Source organism: Alosa sapidissima, chromosome 11, assembly GCF_018492685.1.
Source record: "Alosa sapidissima isolate fAloSap1 chromosome 11, fAloSap1.pri, whole genome shotgun sequence".
NCBI classification, from domain to species: Eukaryota; Metazoa; Chordata; class Actinopteri; order Clupeiformes; family Clupeidae; genus Alosa; species Alosa sapidissima.
In genome coordinates, this window is record NC_055967.1 from 6,662,320 (window position 1) to 6,689,810 (window position 27,491).

The window sequence follows — 27,491 nt, forward strand, 5'->3', positions numbered from 1 at the left end:
ATGAGATCCCTGAAACACCTCAAACATCACACCAGGAACAATGTGGTGAGTGACTTTCCCGGCTCTAACCCAGTGCAGGCGTGTGTGTGCGGCTCAGGTGAGGGTGCTGAAGGTGAAGGCGTCTCTGTGTGTTTGTGTTTGGTTTGCTTTTTGAAAGGTTTTTTTGCGCCAGTATTTCTCTCTGTTTCTTACTAGGGGAAAAGGAGATTACTTTCTTCCCTTCCATAGAGTGCTGCAGCAAGAACATCATTACTGATAAGAGTCGCCTAACTCTCTGTCTTATCTCTCTCTCTCTCTCTCGCTCTGTATCACTCTTTTACTCTGTCTCTCAGACATTTTCTTTCTGTCCTGTTCTGTTCCCCTCTATCCTGACTTTCTTTCTTTTTCTCCCCTCTCCCCTCTTTCTCCTCTCTTGCTATCCCCCTACCCCCCCCCCCCCTCTGTCTGTCTCTGTCTCTCTCTCTCTCTCTTCCTTTGACTATCTACCCATCTGCCACCCCCACCCCCCCTACCCCCCCATCCATTCCCTATCTCTTTCTCTTCCTCTATCTGTCTTCCTCTATCTGTCTATCTGTGCTCTTTACCTTTGTTCGACTTTTTTGTCTGCTCCCTTATATATGTTCTCTTAAACTATCTTTTACATTCATGTAACCTTCTTTACAGCCACTATTCTGCAGTACTGTTTCTCTCTATCTCTCTCTCTCTCTCTCTCTCTTTCAGTCTCTCTTCCTCCCTCCCTCCCTTCCTCCCCCCTCCCTCCCTCCTCTCTTTCATTTGTCTTTCTGTCTCTCATTTCGTCTGCCTTTCATTTTGTCGTGTTTTTTTTCTCTCCTCCCTCTCTCTCATACTCCCCCTTTTTTCTTTTCTCCCTCACTCCCCTCCCCTCTCTCTTTTTTCTCTCTCTCTTTCACTCACTCACTCACTCACTCACTCAGTCTGCTTGTCTCTCACCCCCCCACACTGCCCCTCCCTCTCCTTTTCCTTTCTCTCTCTCTCTCTCTCTCTCTCTCTCTCTTTCTCTCACATGCTCACTCAATCTCCCCCTCCCTTATCCCTCTCTCTTTCTCTCCTTGTTCCCTCTGTCTCATTTCTCTCTCACTCTCTCACTCACTCCCTCACTCTCCCTCACACACAGACACATACACTGATACAACACATACACACACAGACAGCACTGACACACACACACAGCACTACAGAAACAGTTATACACACATTTACACTCTCACTCACACACACACACACACACACACACACACACACACTTCCTCACACACTCACATACATACAAACAGTCTGTCTCTTTTTCTCTCTGTCTGTCTACTTTAAAAGCAGTAATTATAAATGACGTGGTTATCAGGGCATCCAGGTTCTCCTTCTCATTCTCTTCCTCTCTCCCCCTCTCTGCCTTCTGTTTCTGCCTCTCCCTGTGCTCTCTCTCTCTCTTTCTCTCTCTCTTTCTCCCTTTCCCTTTATCTCTGTCCCCCTTTCCCCCTCCCTGTTTCTCCCTCTCTCTCACACACACACACTCAAACACACACACACACACTCTCTACCCCTCCCTCTCTTTTGCTCTATCTCTTACTCACTCACTCAGTCTCTCCCCCTCCTTCTCTTTTGCTTTCTGTCTCCTCTCTCTCTCTCTCTCTCTCTCTCTCTCTCTCTCTCTCCCTCTCGCTCTCTCTTTCTCGGTTTCATATCTATCAGTCTTCATGTCTGTCTCACTCTCATCTCCCCCCCCCCCTCCCACCCCAGAGTGGGGAAGGCTCTGAAGGAAATGTCCTAACCCAACCATTCTTATTCTGATGCAAAGGCTCAGGATTCTTCCCACAATCCTTTGCAAAGACAAGGTGTGTTTGAAAAAAAAAGGATTTGAAATGTAAGGGTCTCCCACTGGCTTGCTCATTACACCAGTGAAGAAGGGGCTTTTGTCAGCACTTGAAATTGGTTCTCTTTTTTTTTTTATTTGTGACAACTTCTTTGTGGCCCAGAGCTGATCTGTGGTGCTGGTGTGATTCTGACCACCAGCACAGTTCCTCAACTTGCCACAAGAACTAACTGAGAACCCTGCTTTTAATGAGCATGCTGCCTCATGCTGGTGCCTTGACTGAACTCTAACCCCAGTGAGGAAAAAACAACAGTTGTTTATGTGTGTGTGTGTGTGTGTGTGTTTGTGCGGCCTTGCTTTTGTGCATCATTGTAAGTTTGTCCGGTCAGTACAGAGGCTGGAGTGATCCACCATTGGCTGGAGCACACAGGAAGTGCTGCGGACAGTCTGCGGATGTGAACTTCCTGGTTGGACCCAGCTCTCCTTTTGTGCTCCCTATTATTGTAGAGAGTGCAGAGGAAGGAAGCAAGGCTCTCGCGAGCTTGCACAGATCTACCCCTTATCTCCCCCATCTAATGCGCTCACTGCTGGATCCAGAGGACGAGGCAAGGCAAGGCGTAGTCAGAATGCAGCTATCCCTCCCTCCCTCTCTCCCTCTCTCTCTCTCTCTCTCTCTCTCTCTCTCTCTCTCTCTCTCTCTCTCTCTCTCTCTCTCTCTCTCTCTCTCTCTCTCTCTCTATCTCTCTCTCCCCCACCTCTCTCTCTCTCTCTCTCTCTCTCTCTATCTCTCTCTCCCCCACCTCTCTCTCTCTCTCTCTCTCTCTCTCTCTGTGTCTCTGTCTCTCGCTCAGTGGCTAATGTTCTTGAAGTCTCTGACTTGCAAGGAGAAGGAAACAACACATCGTCACGCACACACGCGCGTATATGTACGCGTGTGCTTGCACAAGCGCCTGCTTCTGTGTGTATGTGCGCGTTTATGTGTGTGCTCTTCTGACATCGCAACAGGGGAGATTGATGTTGTTACATACATACTTCATCAGGACCAAACAGAAAAAAAGGAAAGCTTTTTGTTCTTCCTCTTCTTTTCTTCCCCCCCCCCCCCCTTTGTTGTCTTCTGCTGCTTGCCTCACCACACTCAGCATAGTGAGTCAGATGCCGGCAGAGGAGCCACCTCAGAGGCTGGGACTGCGCCGAGTTGAGTTGAGTTTCCCTACCAGTCACTGACTGAGTGCATTTGTGTGTTTCAGCAGGAGGAGCAGCAGCAGAGGGAGGAAGAGGAAGAGGAGAGGGAGCGGGAGAGGCCTTCGAAGGTCCGCAGCCCGTCTGAAGTAATGGAGCCTGAGCCAAAGGAGTCCCAGCAGCAGCAGCAGCCCCCGCCACAGGCCCAGCCAGTGGATGTGGGCACGCAGACGGACCCGGTGGTGGTGCTGTCGCTGGCCCAGGCCGCCGTGCTGGGCCTCATCTCCCAGAACGAGATCTTCGGCGCCACCATAGCCCCCAACGGCTTCTACACTGGCGAGCCCCGCGAGCACATGCTGCTCTCTTCGCCTCCGCCACCTCCGCACCACCACCACCACCACCACCAACAACAACAACAACAACAACAACACCACCCACACCACCATCAACACCACCACCCTCATCACCACCTCTCACTACCCCACCCCCCGCCCGAGGCTCTGGAGTACGAGTACGCTGCTGAGAGCACCCTGATTGGTGCCAACGGGGACTACCTGGCCCTTCCAGCAGGCAGCTCAGAGGAGAGGGGCCCGCGGAGACGGCCGGGGCCCAGGGGCCGGATGCGGCGACCCCGCAGCAACGGGGAGGTGGAGGTGGCCGGCGGCGGAGGCGACCCGGAGGACCAGGAGCCAGCGAACAAGATTCAGATCCGCCATGCGCACACCCCTATCAGCGTGAAGGGAGAGGGGCCCGAGCACATGGCACTGCCCGCCTGCGCGGGAGGCAGCCCGGGCAGAGGTGACCAGCCCATGGACCTGGCACCCCAGAGGGGGCCCCTGAAGGAGGAGGCGTGCCACAGAGACTGCTCCGACTGTGGGAGTGGAGGAGGAGGAGGAGGAGGAGGTGCCAGCTATCGTGGAGGCAGGGGGGAGATGATGAGGCCCCGGTCCAACCCGGGACGACCCGCCGAGCCGGGGAGAGGAGCCCGCGAGCGACAGGAGGGGGCACGCACGGGCAAAGTGGAGACCATGGAAGAGGGCACCGCGGAGGACGCTGAGGACGAGCGCATGCGCGGCTCGCTCCTGAAGAGCCCGGGACAGGACGAAGAGGACGAGGAGGCCGCCGCTGCCGCCGCCAGGGCTGAAGAGGATGATGATGATGAGGAGGAGGAGGAGCAGAGCAGCGCGCTGCGACGCTATTACGAGTCCAGCGTGGTCGGCTACGAGGCGGCCGAGATGGGCCTGCAGGGGGACTACGAGGAGGGGGGACCCGGGGGTGCGACGGCCGCGGCGGCGGCGGCAGCAGCGGCCGCCATGCTGTGGGCGGACCACCCGGACGGCGAGGCTTCGCTGGGCCGGCGCATGCAGATCGACCGGCTGGACATCAACGTGCAGATCGACGAGTCCTACTGCGTGGACGTGGGCGAGGGCCTGAAGCGCTGGAAGTGCCGCCTGTGCGAGAAGTCGTACACATCCAAGTACAACCTGGTGACGCACATCCTGGGCCACAACGGCATCAAGCCGCACGAGTGCCTGCACTGTGGCAAGCTCTTCAAGCAGCCGAGCCACCTGCAGACGCACCTGCTCACGCACCAGGGCACGCGGCCGCACAAGTGCACCGTCTGCAAGAAGGCCTTCACGCAGACCAGCCACCTGAAGCGCCACATGCTCCAGCACAGCGACGTCAAGCCGTACAGCTGCCGCTTCTGCGCGCGCGGCTTCGCCTACCCGAGCGAGCTGCGCACGCACGAGGCCAAGCACGAGAACGGCCACTGCCACGTGTGCACGCAGTGCGGCCTGGAGTTCCCGACGCACGCGCACCTCAAGCGGCACCAGGCCAGCCACCAGGGGCCCGCCACCTTCCAGTGCCCTGAGTGCCACAAGTCGTTTGCCTACCGCAGCCAGCTGCAGAACCACCTGATGAAGCATCAGAACGTGCGGCCGTACGTCTGCTCCGAGTGCGGCATGGAGTTCGTCCAGATCCACCACCTGCGCCAGCACGCGCTCACGCACAAGGTACTCGCACAGCAGGCCGCTGCCTCCGCCTCCGCCGCTGCCGCCGAGCACAAGGTACTGAAACCCCCCCTCCCGCACGGGCTCACCCCCCCGCCTCCCAGCACCTCCCTCCCCCTCCAAAAACCTCGCACGACCTCCACCATCACCTCCTCATGCTTGTGAAATGACTCATATTTTCATATTTTTTTAAACACTTTTTTCCTTATTTTTTTCTCTTCTATTTTCAATTTTTTTCTTTTTTTCATTTTTTTTTTTTGTCTTGTGTAAATATCTATTTTTTTGAAGGTCATAAGTGCTGAAAAGCCTTCATGATCTGTCATGAGAGTTTTCACCTGCCCTCCCTCCCCCTGCCGCCCTGTCACCGTAGACGTTCCAGCCGCGGCGGGTCTGTGCCGCTACGTGACCTCGTCTCCCGAGAGCGTGGCGGTGATTAGCTTCATGATAGGGCGCCCGTCGTGGCACTCTGCGGGTGAGCGAGCGCTCTAATGAGAGTACAGCGCCTCTCTCTCTCTCTCTCACTCACTCACTCACTCACTCACTCACTCACTCACAGAACAGGTTCCAGAGCAAACACATGCAAACACACACACACACACACACACACACACAGACACATACTCAAACACATGTGTACACATAGACAAACACACAAACTTACACACATACACAGACGTATACAAACACACAAAGAAACACATTCACAAACACCTATACAAACACACAGATACACCTACACCTACACATACACAAACCTATACATACACCTGCAGCACACACACACACACACACACACACACACAGACCTCAGTCTGGCTCCTGCCTGACGTGGCTCCTCCCACCTGCCCCGGAGCTGTCCTATCATCTTTCCACCTAAGGGAGTGGCCCCCTTCCTGCATGTGCTTTTTTGTGTTTCTTTTTTCTTTTTTTTTCTTTTCGTCCTGTGAAGTGTGTCATTCCATAACCAGTGGCCCCTGCACCTTTCCCCCACCCTGCTCTCAACTCCCCGAGTGACTGAGGCCGTGATGATTCATCCTGCCGCTCGCTTATGACTTCAGACTCGGTAAATAAAGTGTGTCGCAGGTTAACTGCCTAATAAATAAAAACACTGGCACTCGTCTTGAGGTTGTGGATAAGCCCACTTTGTCACTGGTTTTATAATAGCGATAGGTGTGTGTGTGTGTGTGTGTGTGTCTGTGTGTGTGTGTGTGTGTGTGTGTGTGTGTGTGTGTGTGTGGGTGGGTGGGTGGGTGGGTGTGTGGGTGTGAGACATTATCAGCATGCTCTTGTGAGTATATATTGTGTGGAACAGATTGTGCTGAAGTGGGGCTGGCCACAGGGGGCTGTCAGTGTGTACAATTAGTATCTTAAATGTCTTATTTATTACAAGTGGTTAATTGCAGTAGAATTTGAAACTGGGATTGAGATAGATGATGGTGTGGAATTGTATGTTTTTAAACACTTAATTATTTAATTGCACTAGAATTTTAAAACTGGTATTAAGATGGTTGGTAGTGTGGAACAGTATGATTTTTAAGCCCTTCATAATTTATCATAATTATGTGTAGTTAAATGGATTAATCTATAGTTTTCTTAGATTTTGTAATTTTAATTCATTATGAAGATGAAGTTGTATCAATCAGTTATCAGTATTTCTTATTACAGCCCTGAATCAGCCATTCTGTGATCTATGTAAGCTATGATGAAAATTGTTATTTCCAAGATCAGAGATTTTCAGATTTATCAGTGACCAGTTTCAGATGCAGAAGAAACAACTTTGATCCCACATACTGACATGTTTAGTCAGATCTGATCTGAGCTGTGTGTGTGTGTGTGTCACTTCCCTTAGCTAGAGATGTGGCTCCCTCGATTGCAGAGTTCAGAGGCACCACGTGGTGGAGCTGCAGTGTTCTGTTAGTTTGAGTGTGTCTGTGTGTGTGTACAACTGAGCGACTTTTCCCTGCAGTACTCCGATGACCACACCGTACTTATTTTATATTGTGTGGTTGTGTGTATATGTGTGTTGTCAGTGCGAGCGTTCCTGCGTGTGTGTGCGTGCAATATTCTGTTTGCTCGTCAGGTAGTCAGCTGAGCTCTTCTATAGATTGTGCGGTGTCTATGGCAACCAGACCCTTTTCTTCCTCTTCCTTTTTTCTCTCCCCCATTCCATTTCATTTCATTTCATTGTTGGCTCACTTTGCCTTCTGGCTACTATAGCCTGCAAATGATTGTGGAGAAATATGTAGACACAAAATGATAAGCTGGGAGAGAAATCGGCACCAAAAAAACTTTGTAATAATTTAATAATAGTGTGTCTACTGTTTATTTATTTGTTTTTAAAGAAAGAAACTTGTGCCTAACCTGCTCTTTGTTTGTTTGTTTGTTTGTTTGTTTGCGCGTGTGTGTGTGTGTGTGTGTGTGTGTGTGTGTGTGTGTGTGTGTGTGTGTGTATGTGTGGTGTACACAGGGTATGAAGGAATTCAAGTGTGAGGTGTGCTCGCGGGAGTTCACCCTCTCGGCCAACCTGAAGCGCCACATGCTCATCCACACCAGCGTGAGGCCCTTCCAGTGCCACGTCTGCTTCAAGACCTTCGTCCAGAAGCAGACCCTCAAGACCCACATGATTGTGCACCTGCCCGTCAAGCCCTTCAAGTGCAAGGTAGCCCAGTCCAGCCTCAGTCGGCCATCTTGTTTCTTTCTTTCATACTTTATCTGTCCAACTACGAGAAAGTTAATCTGGTTGGGAATTGGGAATCTGGTAGCATCTGTTGTTTCTCCTCCTTACCTGAATCCCATTTCATCACTTTTTCTCTCTCTTATTCTATCCCTTTCTCTTTCTTTCTCTAGCTACTCCATCACTCTATTCTTTTCTGCCTTTCACCCTTTTGAGGTCATGAGGTTATGAGAGTAAAACATACTTTCTTTTTCTTTCTCACACACCCTTCTGTCTACCATGCTTCTTAAGCCTAAAGTATGGTCCCGCGTCTGCGTCCCGCGCACGCGGCACTGGTGAGCGCGTGACGAGAATTGCGTCATTTTTACAGCATGTGTCGCGTCTTTGAGTCGACCGAAATTTAAGACCGCGCGTCAAAGTGACGCGTAGACTGCGCATGTGTGAAACGGAACTGCTGTAAACACTCCCCTCCAGTAGGTGGACCACATAGAAGAACAACACTTAAACGTAGAAACAAACCTAGACAGAAGAAGACTTGTTTGGTTACCATAACGACGATGGAACAGAGCGCCTGTCCTCAGCTTGCCTGGCTTTGAGTTACGTGAGACACCACGACATGGAGTCAACTTCGACCGATGTAAAGCCACAATCCACAGATACATTCTTTAACATTATATTTAACGGTCACTTTACCATCTATGGTGTAGAACCCAAAGTATTTCAAGACACCACATTTTAGATGAGTTGGGGACGTAATTATCTGTCTGCTGGCCGTTCTGTGCGTTACCTTTGATTGTCGAAACAGGGTGGCTGCATGGGCTCATTGTGGCTACTGGCTATTATATTGGCTTGATTTGGTCATGAGCCCTGGATCATATAGCACTGAATGAGATGGTAAACAATAAAATAAAACTAATCATAGACAGTGACAGCCTTTACTCCATGCATGGAGAGCTGACATGACTTCGGATTAAATGCATCTTTTAAAAATGAGCGTATGCTGAAATCAAATCGCAAAACCCAGAGCCAATTAAAGGTATCTATCTACAACGCTCAGGCGAAACCCATGTAACACTTGCTGATCGAGATGCATTCTCGCCTGTTCCTTATATAATGCGTTATCAATAGTGATTATAATAATAAAGGGAATGTAGCCTACCTCTCCCTGGTGCAATCATTATCACCTAGCCTACTCCTGAACAATGCTGAACTCAAATCTCGAAACTCGCCTGTCAACACCGGGAAATGCGCTACACAGCACTAAAAACCGAATAGTTTATTTATAGTTCGACTACGGATATTTCACGTCATGTTCGAATAAAAGTGACAGCCCTACTCCCTGCATAGAGAGCTGACATGACTTCGGATTAAATGCATCTTTTAAAAATGAGCGTATGCTGAAATCAAATCGCAAAACCCAGAGCCAATTAAAGGTATCTATCTACAACGCTCAGGCGAAACCCATGTAACACTTGCTGATCGAGATGCATTCTCGCCTGTTCCTTATATAATGCATTATCAATAGTGATTATAATAATAAAGGGAATGTAGCCTACCTCTCCCAGGTGCAATCATTATCTCCTAGCCTACTCCTGAACAATGCTGAACTCAATCTCGAAACTCGCCTGTCAACACCGGATAATGTTATCATAATAATAATTGAAGGAATAACCTAGGCTACCGCTCGCTCTAAATACACCCATTATCACAGTGAGACATACATTATGAACACAAATAGTTACTTCAAAACTTTTATTGACACGTCATATTTACAGGTTTTTGGTTCATACTTTTTGGTATGAGGCAGGTGTGAAGACTCAATACAAATTTAATTGAGGACATCTGTACGCACAACTCTTTCTTACCATGACACTGCTGCATGTGTTCAGAAAAATGTCTTTACTTTGTATCGCACCAATATTGCTGCCCTCGCAGCACCGAGTCACTAAGCTACAGGCTAAGTAGCCTAATAAGCAAGTAGGCTAAGCTAGTCTCTCAGCTATACCAACAGGTGTGCTGTGTGTGTTCTGGTGGATGATAAATGGAGCGATGCGATGGGCCAGCTTATCAAACTTCCCAGCAGACAGGCGAACGTACTCGTGGTGCTTTTTCCTTCATCAGCTCTTCCTTCGTTTAGTGCTCGCACATCCCAAGTTCTTCTTTTCTTCAGGCGTTTCAGGCTTTTTTGCTGGTTGTGTCCTACTTTCAGGCTCGACGTACCGCCCCCAGTTGGTGGGGCAGAGTATCACAGTTAATCCGTAGTGCGCAGGCGCTAACCGTAACAATTTAACGCGCATTCAGGACAGCAGAAATTGGAGTATGCTTCACGTCCACGGCAAAAATGACGCACGTCTTGGACACGCGCAAATGTGACGCAGGACCATGCCAGAGCCTTTAGACTTTAGAAAGGTGTGAAAATGTGTGTGTGTGCGCCTGTCTTAACTCAGTGTTCCCCTTTTTTCCCCCGCAGGTGTGTGGCAAGTCTTTCAACCGAATGTACAACCTCCTGGGACACATGCACCTCCACGCTGGCAGCAAGCCCTTCAAGTGTCCTTACTGCTCCAGCAAATTCAACCTGAAGGGCAACCTGAGCCGCCACATGAAGGTCAAGCACGGCATCCTCGATGGCTCGCCCGACGGACAAGGTGAGCATGTAGGGCAGGTGGGCGGGCGGATGGGACTAGCAGTAGCCTGGCGCTCGCTTGCCTCCAGTGCTGTTGACTGATGTTTTCTTCCACACCCAGATATTTAAGCCAGCAGCTCACAACTACATCCACTCCTGCGCTGCTCTCCTTTATCCATATCAGGCCATATGTGTTTTATGTGGAGGCTGGATGATTTTGTAAATATGGGCTGGGTGGGGGCACATCAGTAAGCTCCTGAATGGCTGAAGACCAGGTCTGGTGCAGGGTGTTGTGTGTGTGTGCACAGGCTTGAGCTCTTAATGTCTTTCTCCTGGCCTGTTTCCGCCACTGGCATCAAGATCATTCCCGTGACCTAAAAGTTCCCATTAGTTCAGCTCATCTGCAGATTCCAGATCAGTCAATAGTCTTCTCGAGTTTTTAACCAGTTTTTTGAAGTCATTGTAAGAAGTAGGATATAAAAGGAAACTGTGGCGCAGCATCCCTTACCACATACGGTTCCAGTGCCCTATACATCTAGAAAAGCCTATAAATAAATAATTAAAAAGGATTTGGGCAAAGAACAATTTATACATGAATGTGTACGTGTGTGTGTGTGTGTGTGTGTGTGTGTGTGTCAATTCTGAATTATGTATACAGGTTTTGAGCAACATATACTGCCATCCAGGCAATGTCTTTTTCAGAAACGACCTTGAATATTTCAGGAAAACAATGCCAAAATGAATTCTGCATATATTTAAATAGTATTTCTCCATAGAGGAAGAGTCCAGGTGCTAATATGGTCCTTCTGCAGTCCAGATTTGTCAAATTAGGTGCATAATGGAATGAAAAGCATGACTAAGAAAACCCCATACTGTTGAACAACTGAAATCCTATATCGGGGAGTAATGGGACAACATTTCATTATCAAAACTGTAGCAAATGGCAAAAAAAAATCATTTTTGCTGCTAAATATAGTTTTACGAGACTTGTATATTATGACATTCTGTTTTTATTTGCATTTTACACAATGTCCCAACTTTTTCTGTATATGAATGTGTATAGATTTAGTTTATATAGTGTAAACATGATATATGGGAGATTATATAACGGTTGTGTTTCAGGTTATTTTCAAGTGTATATGAGTCAGTGTAAGATTCATAGTCTTCCGTTTTCATGGGGTGTGCTAGTTAATTCATGGATTCATGTTGTGTGCACATTTAAAAGTTGGCCTCTTCGACCTGTGCACTTACTGTAGTTTGCACTTGGCCTCATTTGGCCGGATGAATGTGTTGGCTTCAAGAGTGAATGGAATGAGCATGGTGTCAGTTTTCAAGGTGTAATTGCCAATTAGCACACATGCCAACGAAATACCTGATCTGACTGCCAGTCACTAATGACTGTAAATGTTAATGTTTTTGTTTGTTTTATATGTTGTTCTGCAGACACTCTGCCAGAGATGGAGGGGCAGGATGACTACGAGGAGGAGGGCTTTGAGTTTAGTGAGAGGGAGAACCTGGCCAGCAACAACGCACAAGACCTCAGCAAGCTGGCCGAGATGGCCTACTACGGCTACGGCAAAGCAGCCGCGCGCTACTCTCTACCCTGAACCACACACCCCTGTGGCTCCTTCAAAAAGTTTCCATAGGCCAATTGGAGGGAAGTGTGTGTGTGTGTGTGTGTGTGTGTGTGTGTGTGTTTGTTTGTTTATGGGACCATCTTGGTCTTTTGCACTGGAGGACAGAAAAACCTGTGAAAGTTTTCTTTGGGATGGGTGGGTTTTTTTTTTTTTTTTTTTCGTTTTTTTTTTTTCTTCTGGAGTGCCAACTATTTGTCACATTACCCTTCATATTTTTGTGAACTCTCCACCCCTCCATCTGAAAGACTGTTTTTTTGTGTAAAAATGTTTGAAATTATTTTTTTTCCCCCAAGAGTCATGTTGAAGTCTTTGACATAAGCAGTTAAATTGCAAAATATTCCTGAGGCTAATGCATTACTATGTGTAGTGAAATATGTACAGCCATCTTGAGGCACTTAACAGACGGATAATCCATGGCTCCATTCAGGAGGGCTCTGTTGGTGACGTCCTCCCATTCATGGGCATTTTGTTCTGGTTTTTTTATTTTATTTGTTTTGCTATTTTGTCCATATTAAAGCACATCATGAAATGAGTCAGTAGCACCTCTCCATGTCCTCTGCAGAGTTCAGCACAGCGAGTTGCTTGGACAAACCAAAGCTGACTAAATGAAAATGGTCTCCAACATTGGGGTGTGTTTTGTCATTTCCTTTCTCATTTTTACCCCCTCTTCTGTTTTTATGTTTCTTCATCTTTTTTATCTTTTCACACTCGATCTCTGTCTGACACACTGTGATTATCGTTACAAATGACATTTTCTGCAGCTATTCTGTGAACTGTTGAGGAAGCAAACAGCATGTATTTTTTCGATTTGTAAACTCGGTGAGCTGTACGTTTCTGCTTTTTTGGTGTGTTTATGAGTGACTTCTTCCAGTGCCTGGCTCGCTCGCTCGCTCGCTCTCTCTCTCTGGGTGCTGGCCCAGAGTCCTGCTTTGTTTGTGTCGCTTCACCCCCATGGCCTTGTGAACCACCGTGCAGTTCCTGCCACCATCACCATGTAATAAAACAGTGAGGAGCCAATCCTCCTGGAAACTGTCTAAGTTGGTGGGGGAAAAATGACAATGCTAGAATAATTGGAGTGGCTGGCCAAATAGTGGGAACATTACTTATCATACTCTCAATTCTTGGTCATATTTCTCATTCATGTCATCCCACAAACCCCCCCCTCCCCCCTACGAAACTTTGGGATCACTGAGACTGTCTGAATGCCATATATATTGAAGGTCTGTTTTGTATATGATGTTTAAAGCTGAATGTGTTCTGTATGTTTCACTTCTGTTCGAGTTTTCACCTCTCCTGGACTTATCCACCAGTAGACCAAAGAGTCTGACAGGCCCTTCTCCGTTTTACCAATCATCCCATCTGCTGGAGAGAAAGCATGGGAGGAGAGGAGCCCTCTATATTATTAACACCCCTGCCTCCCCCGTCTATCCTTCCCAGATTTTGAGCTTAGCTCTTCTGTAGCTTACTGTCAGCCTGGCTACTAATATTTCATTTTTAATGAGGTAGATCTCGCAGGCAAACAGACTGACTGACTGCTGCCAGTGTCTATCCCTCTCCTGTCTGGCATGAGCAGCTGCCATTTCCCAGCCTCCGCATCCACAATCATCCCAGCTCCTGTCTTTCCATTCCTTAACCTTCATGCGACATAAAATCTTAAAATAATAACACACCACTACATTGTATTAACTCTTACACCCCCCCCCCCCCTCCCCCTCCAAATAAATCCCTTTACCGATGCCCCCCCCCCCCCTTCCGCCGGGAAAAGGACTGCCCTGAAAACTTTGGACAGAAATATTAACTGCCCTTGTGTGTGCGCGCGAGTGTGCCATCCATCACGGCTGCACAGCGGTGTGAAGTGATGAACGACAGGCTGCAGACATGTGACAGGGCCATAGACCCAAAAGAGAATGATTGGGGGAAACTCAATGTATTCTTCAGCTTCTCTCTCCACACTCTGCTTAAGCTTTATACTCTCAACACCACCTGCCCGTGAGGCATCCTCACAAAGAATTAAGAAAATAATGTGGATTATAGAGCTGTACATTCAACTATAACAAAAAGAGAGAAAAAAAAATACCAAACATGAATTTCATTTCAATCGCAGCTTTAGTTCTGCAAAGTTTTTTTTTTTTTTGTCAAGTTTAGGTATGGTAAAGCTTTTCTTTTTTGCACATTGATGTGAATATGCTGTCAATAGAATTCTATGTTAAATGTTGTGTTTCAAACAATATTGTAAATTAATACATTTATTTACCTTAAGAAAAAAATGGTGTCAAAGTGTTGATTGATGAGACAAAGAAATAGAAATGGATCCAAACATCTAAGAAGATTTATTAGAGCATTTTTGAAAAGGCCCATAAAATGGTTCATGGCAATATACAGTATGAGGAGACAATACAGTACTTCATGTTACAAAAATAAAGAACCTTGGAAATCCAGGGAAGGGCAAATGAGCGTAACTTGGTGGTGAAAGACAGCAGGACTGAGTTTCTCTTCACAACACACTACTGATTCTAGTCACTTCTCTTCTTCTCTTCACGTCTCCCCTTCAGCACATAATGCATGTGGTTTTCATGACCTTTTAAGTTTAAAATGAGGTACAAAAGATGACATGAAAATGACCGCCGTCATTTCCTCTCTGGCTCATGATGGTCAGAGATTCCTTCATTTGCCCAGTGCCTTGTCCAGGTTAGCTCTGATGGCGTCCAGGAAGTCTGTGGTGTTCACGTAATGCTCATTCAGCTTGCAACTGTAAAACACCAGAGAGTAGGTCAGGCAGGTCAACATGTATTATAATACACACGAATAGCATTATTTTTTTTTTTAAATGTATTATTTGGTTTATGGCAACTACTTGATAACACCACATTTAGACATTTGGTTTTATACTGTTTTATGAATGTTTTCCCATCTCAACTTGGAAACTAACTAGTAGCATGACATTTCTAGTTAGAACAGACAGGCATGGAATGGACAGGAATCAGACAAAAAAAAGAACAAAATTTGTTTAATAACTAGCCCAGCTTAAATATTTACAGGCCAAATCAAAAGCTTGGCCTATGTAGTTGAAACACTGAAATATTTCAAACAAATGGCATTAACAATATAGTGTTTTATGACCCTGCACCTTAAGTCCGCCTCATCAGGTCATCCAAAATTTGAGTTGTTGCAATATAGTAGTTATCTGATCCATAATGTTGAACCCCATCATGAGGTTCAGTTATAAGGAACTGGGGGATAGTCACCACTGGCGACTGACTGGTCACAAATTTCAAAATGGAGGTGCATTGGTGGCCATGTTAGGTTCCATCTGGAGCCCTGCATATCTGTATAATGAAAGTTGGCCATTTGATCTGTTCCAGACGATTATATGTTTGAGTTAAGGAGCTCATGATCATCAGTTGATTACCAGTTGCCCATGTATAAAATTAGTTTGCTTTGCCAGCTACGCTTGACCTACTTGACTGTTCTAATGTAGCCCAAATTCCTAGTGGTAATAATGTAGTAATGTAACACTCTGTCTACATAATACAACTTTTAATAATGTTGTCAAAATTCAATCAAGCAACTTGGTCCTGAAATGAATCCTTCCTTGCACTTTCTACTCCCACAGAGTTTTGTCAGCACCTTTCAGTAAGCCATGTAATTATTTTACCAGAACAGGGCACCACCAAACAACAACCCAAACTTCCAGCTGTGAATATCAATCCAAATAACACTGGGCTTGGTGTAACGGTACAGTCAAATTATGGTTCAACTCAAATCACGGTTTGAACATCACGATTTGGTACAAGTGTAAAAAAAAACAGCATTTTGGCCAATTTGATCTGACCATTTGCGCGATCTCTCAATGAGCATTAGGTTTATCAATAATTGAAACTGGAAAGTTGAGTCGAGATGTGTACACCTTTGCTACATTATATATTTCACACGTGTCTAAATCTAAAGATGCTCACTTAGCACAATACAAGTGGTGTTTGATATGGCAGTACTCACTTGGGGAGACCATGAATGCAGCCAGCAAGATCCTTGGTCATGATGCCGCTCTCAACAGTGTCCACACAGACCTTCTCAAGCGTCTGGGAGAACCTGCCGGCCAGAGACACAAACAAAGCGATTAGCAGGAAATGGTGAAAATGACTCACCAGGCTCATTATCAGAGACTCTGTTCTGCTCTAGGTTTTGTTAAGCTACTGTAATGCACAGCTCTAGTTAACTGGGTTTGGAACAGCAAGGGCTCAAAACCCGTCTCTGGATACAACCACTCTGAAGTGCCACAGTTGTGACACAAACGTGTGACTGTGACCTCTGCACACATACTTGATGAGGTCTGGGTTTCCGTCGAGTTTGCCACGGTGCTCCAGGCCCCTGGTCCAGGCAAAGATGCTAGCGATGGGGTTGGTGCTGGTTGGTCTTCCCTTTAAAGTGGACACAAAGGAGGTCATTAACATTATAATACAAGACAATTACCCTCTGAAAAACAGGGGTTCTTTATGGTGCAATAGGCTCAATGAGTGGAGAAGAAATATAGTGGGAAGGTTTTTCAATCAGTGGGACTGCAAAAAGTGGAGACACAGAAAAACTGCACATGCTCAAGAAATATCCCAAACATCTTGTCTTGAGCATTCACATAGTTTCTAAAGAGCACACCTTCTATAGTGGTCAATTTGCAGTGACCAAGACACTTATCTGGGGAAAATGTCACCAGCAACTCTACTAAAGCATGCCTTTTGTATCTAATCTAACCAGAAAACAAACAGCATCTTGCATACATTGCTTAGAAAGCCATCACAAGAAAGCCATCACAAGAGCTCAGCAACAAATAAAGAGTTTTATGCCCTGCATTGACCACTGGATGGCAGTACTCTCCACCAACAGCCAAGTCTGTATAACCAGTATTCACATAATGATCCTTTCTAAGTAAACCCACAGCATGATCTAGAATTACATGCCCGCAGTAGAATCCAGAGCCATGGAGGGTGGAGGCAGCACTGACGCTTGTTAAGTCTGCCGAAGATGAACAAACCAAACGCACAATTTTATAAAAGCTTGACACTTTCTATTTGAAACTGTTCACCTGTATATAAACACAAACACTATTCCAGCACATGCCTACTAGGACCCATACACCAGTTCCACAGGAGGTATGTCCTTAAAGCAGCAACATGGAGATTAACAATTGTAGCACATATTAGTGGTGCTATTGCTGCTGATTACAAGGTAACCATGTTGGCTGTTAGCTTCCTAGTTTAAGAGAAAAACACTGGAGCAGTAGCTTACCTTCTGGTGCTCACGGTAATGCCTGGTGACTGTGCCATGGGCAGCCTCGGCCTCAATGGTCTTTCCATCAGGGCACACCAGCACAGAGGTCATCAGACCCAGAGAGCCAAAGCCTGGCAAGAAAGAGACAGAAAAGCACAGCCAGTCAGACATGCAGGAGCTAAACAGCCAGGTAATGTCTGACAAAAATTTTAGTTTTTAGTTTAACAAAAATGTAATTTGGCATCAAATACCAGAACCATAGAAGGACTGCAATGTTAGATATTCAACAGAAAATCAAGTACAACTAGACTGTTCCTAAAATATGAATTGTTCATCTGAAATGTCTTCACCATTGTTGGGAATGTTACTTTAAAAAAGTAATTAGTTATAGTTACTCACTACTTGTTCCAAAAAGTAACTGAATTACCCTATGATAAGAGTAACTCGTTACCAGGGAAAGTAACTATTTGCGCTACTGTTACAAAAAAAAAAAAAAAAAGTTGCTATATGTCAAAGAATTTGGATTTTTTGAGAGGGCGGGCGGACGGACAGACGGACAGACAGAGACAGACAGACAAGGGGAAATTCAAGATATTGCACATCGACAGACCTACGGTTGACTTCAGCCCGTGTCATAGGTTTTTGTTGTGAGGCAGAAAGATCTAGCTTTTGCTGCTTGGAGGACTTCGCTCCGAGTCCTTCTTTGCTAGTGGATGGCGAGCTATCATCTGTGGTGGAGGTATCGGTGTTTTTGGCCACTATCTTTAGATGCGTGTGAGATGCTTCATTAAATTAAATGAGTTGCTTACAACGGATGTCGACAAAGTCTTCGCTCCTGGACATAATGTACACATTACATGCACGTTCTTGCCTTGATGAATTTGAAGTAGTGCTTATATCTTCATCTTGAAAATGCCAACTTTTCGGATTGCTCCTGACCTCTGCTGCTTCGTCAAATCTCTATTTTAGCTGTTGCGTGTGTGTGTGTGTGTGTGTGTGTGTGTGTGCGTGTGTGTGTGTGTGTGTGGCACGTGTGCTGGCAAGTGTGTAAAAACACTGGCTCTGATTGGCTGAAACATGACTCTGCCTTAGCCAATCATAATCGCTTACGTCGTTATTAACCCACCTCCTCACTAGGTTGGGTGCGTTGGGCGTTAGGTGCCAGGGTGCGTTCGGATTAGGCCTACATAGTTTATTCATTCAATCAATACATAGTAACGCACCGCATTTAACGTCCAGTAAAGTTAACGGCGTTGTAACGACGGGAAAAGTAATTAGTTAGATTACCCCGTTAGTGAAAATATAACATTGTTACCTAACGCCGTTCTTTTAAACGGTGTTATTCCAAAGACTGGTCTTCATTGTCTAATACAGTACCAATCAGAAGTTTGGACACACGCACACTTATTCATAGTTTTTTTTTTTTTTTTAATTCCTTTTTTCCTATATTGTACAACAATACCTACAACATCCGAAGTATGAGGTCTCTAGAAATATATTATTTCCATTTCATCCAAAAACATATTCTTCACCGTTTACCTCTGTGACAACTTTGCACACAATTAACATTATTAAAGCCAACTTCCCATACACCTGTTGGCTGGTACAGTATACCTTCCTTATGGAGTAAGTAATAAGTAATCTAATCTGTTGCTTTATGTACACATACATTTCAGAAATGCTATGTCTGCCTTCAGTAATAGAATAGCAGTAAGCAGTAATAGCAGTAAGCACAATTTCAGCCCCATTTAATTGATACTGACTAAAAAGTCCACTGTGTGGGTGATTGCTTGACCAGCCGTAATGACCTGAGCTCCAGTGTCCTTACCCTGAGCCAGGATGTCAGACTGCACGTCTCCATCATAGTTCTTGCAGGCCCACACAAAGGCACCCGATGACTTCAGCACCTGGGCCACCATGTCGTCGATGAGCCTGTGCTCATACCAGATCTTCAGCTTGTCAAAGTCGGGCTTGTAATTCCTGCAGAGGAGACGTGCAAAACCCAAAACAGAAGTGTGTCGGTTGGTTGGCGGTGTAAAGCTAATCTTGGAGAGACTAACACCCAGTTAAAAGTTCACTGAGCAGATTAATCTTTGACTTTCTAGGCGTCTGGGAAGAAGTGAAAACGTACATCTCACCCTGTTTACAATGATTGACAAAGTCTTTGATGACACAACCTTGACCTAGGGGTTATGCCACCCGGAAACTCATAAATGCTATGTTTGGCTATAAGATGTCAAAGGTTCTGAGGTGCTGCATTACAGAGCAACCTAACTGACACCATAACGGCCCTCTTCTGGCTGTCTCAGAGGACCTGACTCACTTCTGAAAGATATCCTCGAAGATGTCCTTGAAGCGGCCATCATAGGCTTTGAGGATGGTGTTCTTGGTGCTCATGTAGAGGGGCCACTTCTTCTGGATGGCATACTGGAAGCAGCTGTGAGCAAAGCCAGTGATGGACTAGAAGTAAGGAGAGAAAGACAACACACATCATTTTACACATCACAACATTGAGAAACAATATGCTACATCTAACCTTTCGACTTCTATTTTGGTCTCGTGCTCTTCATTTCAGTCTTTCCTGATGCATATGTATACATTAAATATATTACTGTGGTCACCTTGTTTGACTGAAAGCACTCTCAGTCAGCAGTGCTATGTAAATAAACCAATACAAGTGGGGGAGGGGATGAAGAGTGCGACCAGACTATAGACATCTCTGCACCAAGCAGAGTGCTCCTTTTGTTTGTAGTAGAGAACTCCCTCAGCTCCACAGAACCCAGCAGACAACCCCTATGTTGTAACCCCAAACAATAGCTTCATGACAGTAAACAGAGTCAAAAGCCAGAATTCAAAGCTGGTTGATACAGCTCACGTCTTTAAAATGGACTCACCTTCCTGGCCAGAGCAAGACAGAAAAGAAGAAGGGGGAGGGAGCAAAGTTTTTATAAATAAATGGAGCTTCCTTTCTTACTGCTACAGGCTTACAATGCACCTTTTCATGTCTTATGTGTGAATACAAACATGGCAGGGGGAGAGGAAACCACAGAACTTTGCCCTCACCTCGTCAGTGTTGTACATCCCCATTCCACAGCCGCCACCAGGGAAGTTATACACCTCCCACTCCTGTCCTTTGCTACCGTCAGTAGGAGTGAAGACCATCTTGAACTGGCCTGGTTTGTTGACGACAAAGTCTGTTGCTTTGTACTGTAAAAGACAGAGGGAGGTGGTGTTGTGTAAGAGAAACGGCAATTAAGAATCATTGTTTTAGAGCAAATTGCACTGCACAGGAGCCGACCTGGTCGCCGAAGGCATGTCTGCCAATGGTCATGGCCTGCGTCCAACCAGGAACAAGTCTGGGAATGTTCTTGCAAATGATTGGCTCACGGAAGACTGTGCCGCCCAGGATGTTCCTGATGGTTCCGTTGGGGCTCTTCCACATCTTCTTGAGTTTGAATTCTGTAAGGGGAGAGAAACTGGGTTAAAAGGTAGCCAAATGTCTAGCAACAGACGGAGACAATCTCCAAAGAGCCATATCTACTGACCAGGTAATGTTTCAAGATTCTCACGAGATGTCACAGGGGCACCAACAGCCAAACTGCAAGGCTGGTTCTCCGCCTGCAGGGCATGCGATTGTGCGTGCAACGGCGTGCGATTCTTATTACAAGTTAGATTACCATCAAAATGACTATGAATTTGTCTTTAGCTATGCTTGAGTTGAAAGGGGTTAAAATAGCAGCTTCTTAAAATAAAATGTTTTCTGTTTTACTTACTCCTCTATGACTCTAAACTAAATATGTTTGGTGTGTGGACTTTTGGGCTTTGGGGTACACCGATTCAACATTCTTTTACAGTTTTCCAACACTTTATCAATTAAACTGATTAATCAAGAGTAAAAAACTATGGAAATAATCATTAGTTGCAGCCCCATTGGGCACCCAGACCAACATACCACACACACCCACACACTACTGATTTCATGACTACATGACTTTCTAGTTAAGGTTTTTACTAGATGTTAGCAGTTAATAGCAGTTGATTAGTCGTTATTTACATTTACTCATTTTAGCAGATGCTTTTTCCAAAGCGACTTCCATATGTCATTTATATTACAAGGGCATTGTTGCATTGTCCCCAGAGCAACTCTGGGCTAAGTGCTTTGCTCAAAGGGAAGCCGGGAATTGAACCCACAAAAGGGGCTTACATTATAGCTGGTAATAGCTGTCAGGAGCTGATGTTACATCGGCCTAAAACACCAACTAGTGATTTCAATAGTTGATGAACCCCTACATACACACACACACACACACACACACACACACACACACACACACACACAAACTTCCAAGGGCATTGTACCTTCGACCCTAGCTTCGTCAGGAGTGATGGTGGCACATTTAACAGCAACATGGTATTTCTGGGTGGCCAACGCAGAGTCAATGGTGACCTGGTCATTGGTCTGGTCACGGTAGGGAAGACCGAGGTCATAGTACTTCAGATCCACATCAACATTGGAGAGGATGAGCTGTGGGACCACAAAGCAGAATAAGTCATGACTAATTAAACGGGAAGGTCAAACTGACAACTGAATCCTTGGCAAGACCGAAGACATTACATAAATTTCAACACATAATTGCTACAAATTTTAAATACATTTGGACAGAACCACTGAGCTGGAATGGAATTCTTAAAATAAAAAAAAAAAAGCATTGAAAGCTGCTCTAGTTTTCCATGAACCACAAACCCACATATAACACCCTAAATTAGAGAAGCCTGGGCGGCAATTAGCTCTAACTGCTGTGGGGTGATCCGAGACTTGCTCCCATTAAGGGGGAAAATTTCACAGCACTGAAAAAAACAATACACTCCCCCTTTAGCCTATATCCTGACAATAGTCATAATTCCAATGCTTGGCACAAGGCTATCATAGTATTTCTCCCTGGCACATGATTATGAATGTTGTGTAATGCTGTACACGCCGTTCTTGTTTCAGACAGGCACTGACTTCAGCCCTGTGAAACGTCACGTCCTGTCAGTAGGGCACTCATCCACCATCTGCTGTCCCCTCCAGAGCCTCCATCCAGCCAGCGCCAGCCCTCACGCCCCTGCTACCCCCTAATCTACCCCACCTCCCCAGGCTGATATAACCCTTTGTTCAGACGATCATGCTCTCTAACACTCTCTCGTCTGCTCTACAACTCGGATCCACGTGGCAGACAAAAATAGACTCGCCAGCCAGATACAACCCACCCTGGAGCAATCAGACAGTCTCTCTCTCTCAGTCTCTCTCTCTCAGTCTCTCTCTCTCAGTCTCTCTCTCTCAGTCTCTCTCTCTCTCCTCACCTTCTCCTTGATGAACTCCCAGATGATCCTGGTCATCTCATCGCCGTCCATCTCCACCACCGGCTGGGCAACCTTGATGCGTTTGTCGGCATCTGTGACGAAGGTGAGCCAGGTCAATCACAGAAGAATTTCACCTTTGACCCCTTTGTGTAACTCAGGGGTTATTATGCATCAGACATCTATAAACGCTTATAAAAAGACCTAAGTAAAGTCTCCCAGGAATAATGACCAGGCACATCTGGAAGCAAATGGCCCTAAAATAAGACACAAGGAGACAATGAAAGGAATCTGAAGCATTGATTACCCAATGTCCTGTTTATAAGGGGCTTCAATGACGATAGAAAATATTGTACTATGCAATGAAGCCTTCTCTGCAACACAGCGCTAGATGGCAAAACCACTGAAAGTAAACAGCTATATTATCTGTGCACTGACCTGCAGGTTGGAGGTTACTTGCCCTGCTATTTGTTTTGCCTGCATCTCCAAGAATATGGTCTAGTAAAGCCTGGAGGATTTTGGAATCCCAGAGGAATGTGCTTGTCATAACATGCTTTCATTATCTTCCTCCATTTTGTCTCTCCTTTCCTCCCCCTCTCCTTTTGTCTCCCCTTCTAACACTTCTATTTCCCCTCTTTCTTTCCTGGACTCCCTGCCTTGCCGTCTCACACTCTCTCTTTTCCTGCTCTCTCACTTCCCTCCCACACATCATTTGCCCCTTTACTTCTTTCTTTCTCTCTGCACTCCCCCTCCCTCCCTTCACACTTTCTACCTTCTCACCCCCTCTCATTCCCTTTTCTCTCACTCTCCCTGTCTCCCAGCAGGCCAGTGTGCTTTGGGGAGGGGGGGGTTGTGGGCGGAGCAGAGGGAGTCAAGTGACTTTCTGATCCTCCTGCCAAACCGAACCTCCCACTGGTTCCTTGCTCATTCTGAAAGAGTCTGAGAGAGCTGCGAGAGGAAGCCGAAATTGGAGCGGCTGCAATATCAAAAAAATAATACTTTGTGTCAAGCAAAGCGTTCAGAGATAATCACACCAGGCACTGAAATGGCATCAGCCACTGCCAAAGCACACTGCAGAGAGCAGCGTCACAAATCAAAAACCTGCAAATGAGCACAACACCCGACTTCCATATCAACATCCAGTTCGAAAAGAACAAATTGAACGTGCTCAACAGCTTCCAGTTTAAACAATGCTGAATGAAAGGTTTTGAGAAAATGACAAAGACTCTTTGTAAGGAGACTGTTCTTCATTTTGCATTCATTATATTGAAAATATTTGTCAGCCATCTTGCCACACCATCTAGGCAATGTGACGCACAAGACTATATTAATACCAGAGACAGACCCCCCCACACACGCACACACACTACTAATCATACACCATTTCAGGTCATCTGCACCGCTGTGTATTTAAAATCACAATGCATCATGGGAAAAATCTTCATACAAAGGCTGATCAGCCTGAATTTGAAAAAAAAAAAGAAAATAAGCTCAGAATCCTCTACCCTCCAGCACAGTGGAGCCCCCCTCAATAATCAGACACAGAGAGGGCAGTCTGGGGGTGGGGGAGGGGGAGACAGCTGAGAGATTATGTAAGCAGGCCACAACATTCTCCCGTTTCCAACCACAAACAGACCATGCTTTCAACTCTGCAGACCGAGATCGAAAAGTTACACCGGCATACTGGCAGCTTTCAGCACATGCCGAGATTCACAGCAAGTACCGGCATGAATGACAATCTTCTAGAAACGGCCAACCATCCCTTTTTATTTTGATCTCAAATCAACACAGATGTACTTTCAACTACTGGGGCTGCATTCATGTTCAGTTTCTCCCACGACAGACATGAGAGGACAGCCAAGCTGGGACACATCCGATGCTGGTCTGGCACAGAAGGTACCAAGTCTTCAAAGTGCTGGATGGACCGGACTACACCACACAATTGCTCTTACCAGAAACAAAAAAATATTGTTAAACTGTGGTCTGGAAGACAGCTCAAATGACCAAACCCTTATCTCCATACCAGTCCATTTAGCTGCAGTTAAGTTCTCACGCTCTTCTACTGGCTCATCAAACCTCATAATTCTGTCGGTATGACAACGTTCTAGAACACCTATTAAATTTCATCGCAAAGGCTTTTGACTGCACACTCCTGACATCATCTCTCTGGTTAACAAATCACACTAGAAGTTTACTTAATGCAAACCCATGATCATGTTTTTTTGTGTGCAAATGATTAAGTCTTATCTTTCTGATCATTCAACAACTCAATGTACTAAGTAAATGACCTACACGTGATCTCCAGTATTCATAAGGACAAATATCATAAACAGAGATATCAACCATTTTTAAGCAGCATAATGTAAAGTCACAAGCTTTTTATGAGATCATCTGCTGAGGTATTTGGGATACAAGCCAGCTGTAGAACTTCCAATTACATTCATTAACGTGCCATCAAACTCACCCAACCAGGTAAGCTTAAAGCATGTCTGTCCCAGCTGCCAACATTTATCTACACTAGACTGCCAAAAGGAAAGCCCAGGTAAATATGCAGCCACGCCGCCATGCAGCAGTTGTAGAGGATTTCCCGTCAGGTTTGTGCAGGCCACAAAGCACGTTCTAAGTTCACCGCTCCAATTACAAGCTCTAAAATCTCTTGGCAGACAACTAGCTAGTCCTTGTGACTGGAATAGGAAGGAGAGCAACAAGACCAGACGACTTTGCCGGGTAGGCTAGTGATTATTGAAGGTCAATCACTACCACAATATGCAGGGCACCTACTGAACTACACGCTTAAGTTTTAGATTTATATCTAAATTTAAATTCTAAAAAGTAAAGTATGTATTAACAATAAACCATTGTTGGTTGCTGTAGTGGTATGAAATACAATTACTTCTTCTGGCATATAACTGATCTTTTTAGACTTAGTAATCACATAGACATTATACCATGCGCGAGATACAGGCCGTTTTAACTGCTGTTGATCTCTTAATCCATGCAAAATCCTTATAATCACAGAAACCCTGTGAATTGCATAGAGGACAGTTAGGCCTACAAACTACACCAGGCGCACAGGGTGACTTTTGAGGGCGAGGCATTTATAACTCATATGCAGTTATGTATGCAGCTTCCCAATGACACGAGGGAGCGAAAAAAAATCCCTGTCCTTCATTCGTCCGACTTGCTCAAACAAAGATCAAGACTGCACACAAAGTAAAGGCACACACTTATCAAGAACAGACACATGAAAATGGTCATGTTGCAGTATGAATTTGTATATCGGACATGTTCATATCCAAAACTTTTATATAAAATCTTCAGACTAAGATAACTAGTTCATCATCCTGACTCCAAAGTTCAACAAGTGTGATAATCCATTTTTAACATATTGTACGTTAGGCTACTGTAAAAGCCAGTCACAAACGTTTGCAACAAAGGTAAGATTACCAAATTAAGGATTATTAGTTGACAGAAGTTCACTTTGGGGCTACTTCTCCAAATTGTTGCCAGCTGGCTGACCTTGACAAAAAACAAAGTGCTAGAGTCAGAAGCTATGGAAAACGTTAGCTAAAAAATGACGAACAGTTAGCTGGGTAAAGAAGACAGTATTTTTTTCAATTGTCAGTACTTTTTCTTTCAGTTTAATACAGCCGCTCCTAGTGACTGACTTTTGAGCCATGCATGCATACAGGATGCATTGTGCTGATAAAACTGCCGACTTTTAACATCAGCTAAACGTTAAGATACACCCATTTGCCGAGTTGTCACACCAAAAAAAATCCATATTGGTAGGCATCAGACAAAAGCGCACCGCACGTACACCATTAACGGTTAGTAGAATGGTCAACACTATACACTTGACCAGATCTAAAAAAAAACGCCTAAGTATTCCTGTTACATAATCGATAAATAATATCACAAATGTTCGAAACAGACCATTCATTGAAGGAAACAAAGAAAAGGTTCAGGGGAGTGCGAGATTCGCTTTCTCCAGCTGTCCATAGCTCGCTCGCGTTTACGGAGTTTTTCGGTCAGGCTAGTAAACTGTCAAAGCATCAAGACATTGTCTTACATCTGCAAAAAAAATGTATCATTGTAATGTAGGCCTATGTGTGTTATTCAACTTGATAGTGTTGACACAACTGCATACTGCTTGATAACGTTGCACTGGCAAAGAACGTAAGCATTCGTTAATTAGAAAGCAAAATTGAATATGCCATCGGCTAAGAACATGCTCAATTTAACGTTAGCTTTAAGATGACCCGTTGCACTAATACTATATCCTTATGGGAAAGCGAAACAAAATATCCATATGTTATTCAATAACGTTAACTTAGCACTGGTTGAAAACTGAAGTAACGTTAGCTTTCGTTCAGCGCAGCCAACACTTCACTTACAGTTTCTCTGTTGCAAACTCTGGCAAGTTGCAGGCGCAAGAACGGCTGGATTTTTAGACAGCGAGGCAGCACTCTTTGAAAGGGAGCTGAGGACCTTCAAGTAACCTGCCATGTTTTGCCCAAATCACTTGTAGCTGCTGTTCGACTACACTCCGGACGCAGGAAGGGTCGAATGAATTGCCGCGTCGAACGAAATGCTGTATGCGTCCCGCCCAGTTTCATGCTTGCCCTGACGTCAGAGTGAGTGGCAGAGGAGTCTTGAATCTGGTGCCACATGGTGGGTGCCACTATCGCTGAATATTCATAATGCAAGTCCACGACTTTGTTAACAAAATATGTGTTATGTTGATTTTATGTTCTACATTCTGTAGGCCTACATGTGTAGTGTTGCAGTTATTGCATTCTAATCTCATCAACAATGCAATGTAGCCTATAAAACCATGACCAGTGGTTGAACCAAAATACCCATGTTATAGGCTACAGGTCCAAGGTCTTTACGTTTTCAATGTGCTTTTTTGACAAAACATTGACATTACTTG

The 27,491-nt window shown here is 45.4% G+C and overlaps 2 protein-coding genes across 2 annotated transcripts; one reads left to right on the forward strand and one right to left on the reverse strand.

Annotated features, from left to right (window-relative positions):
- On the forward strand, window positions 1–14,563 carry znf710a (zinc finger protein 710a). The gene is made up of 5 exons (XM_042110455.1): window positions 1–45; window positions 3,076–5,076; window positions 7,487–7,678; window positions 10,164–10,338; window positions 11,760–14,563. The coding sequence occupies exons 1-5, from the start codon at window positions 1–3 to the stop codon at window positions 11,921–11,923; spliced, it is 2,577 nt and encodes an 858-aa protein (XP_041966389.1). The 3' UTR covers window positions 11,924–14,563.
- Window positions 14,261–27,140, reverse strand: idh2 (isocitrate dehydrogenase (NADP(+)) 2). Its single transcript, XM_042110882.1, has 11 exons — window positions 26,953–27,140; window positions 22,559–22,650; window positions 21,575–21,740; window positions 20,514–20,674; window positions 20,279–20,422; window positions 19,539–19,675; window positions 19,044–19,195; window positions 17,234–17,346; window positions 16,274–16,371; window positions 15,950–16,042; window positions 14,261–14,702 (listed from the first exon to the last, which is right to left on the reverse strand). The coding sequence occupies exons 1-11, from the start codon at window positions 27,062–27,064 to the stop codon at window positions 14,618–14,620; spliced, it is 1,353 nt and encodes a 450-aa protein (XP_041966816.1). The 5' UTR covers window positions 27,065–27,140; the 3' UTR covers window positions 14,261–14,617.
- Window positions 27,141–27,491: the final 351 nt, after the last annotated feature.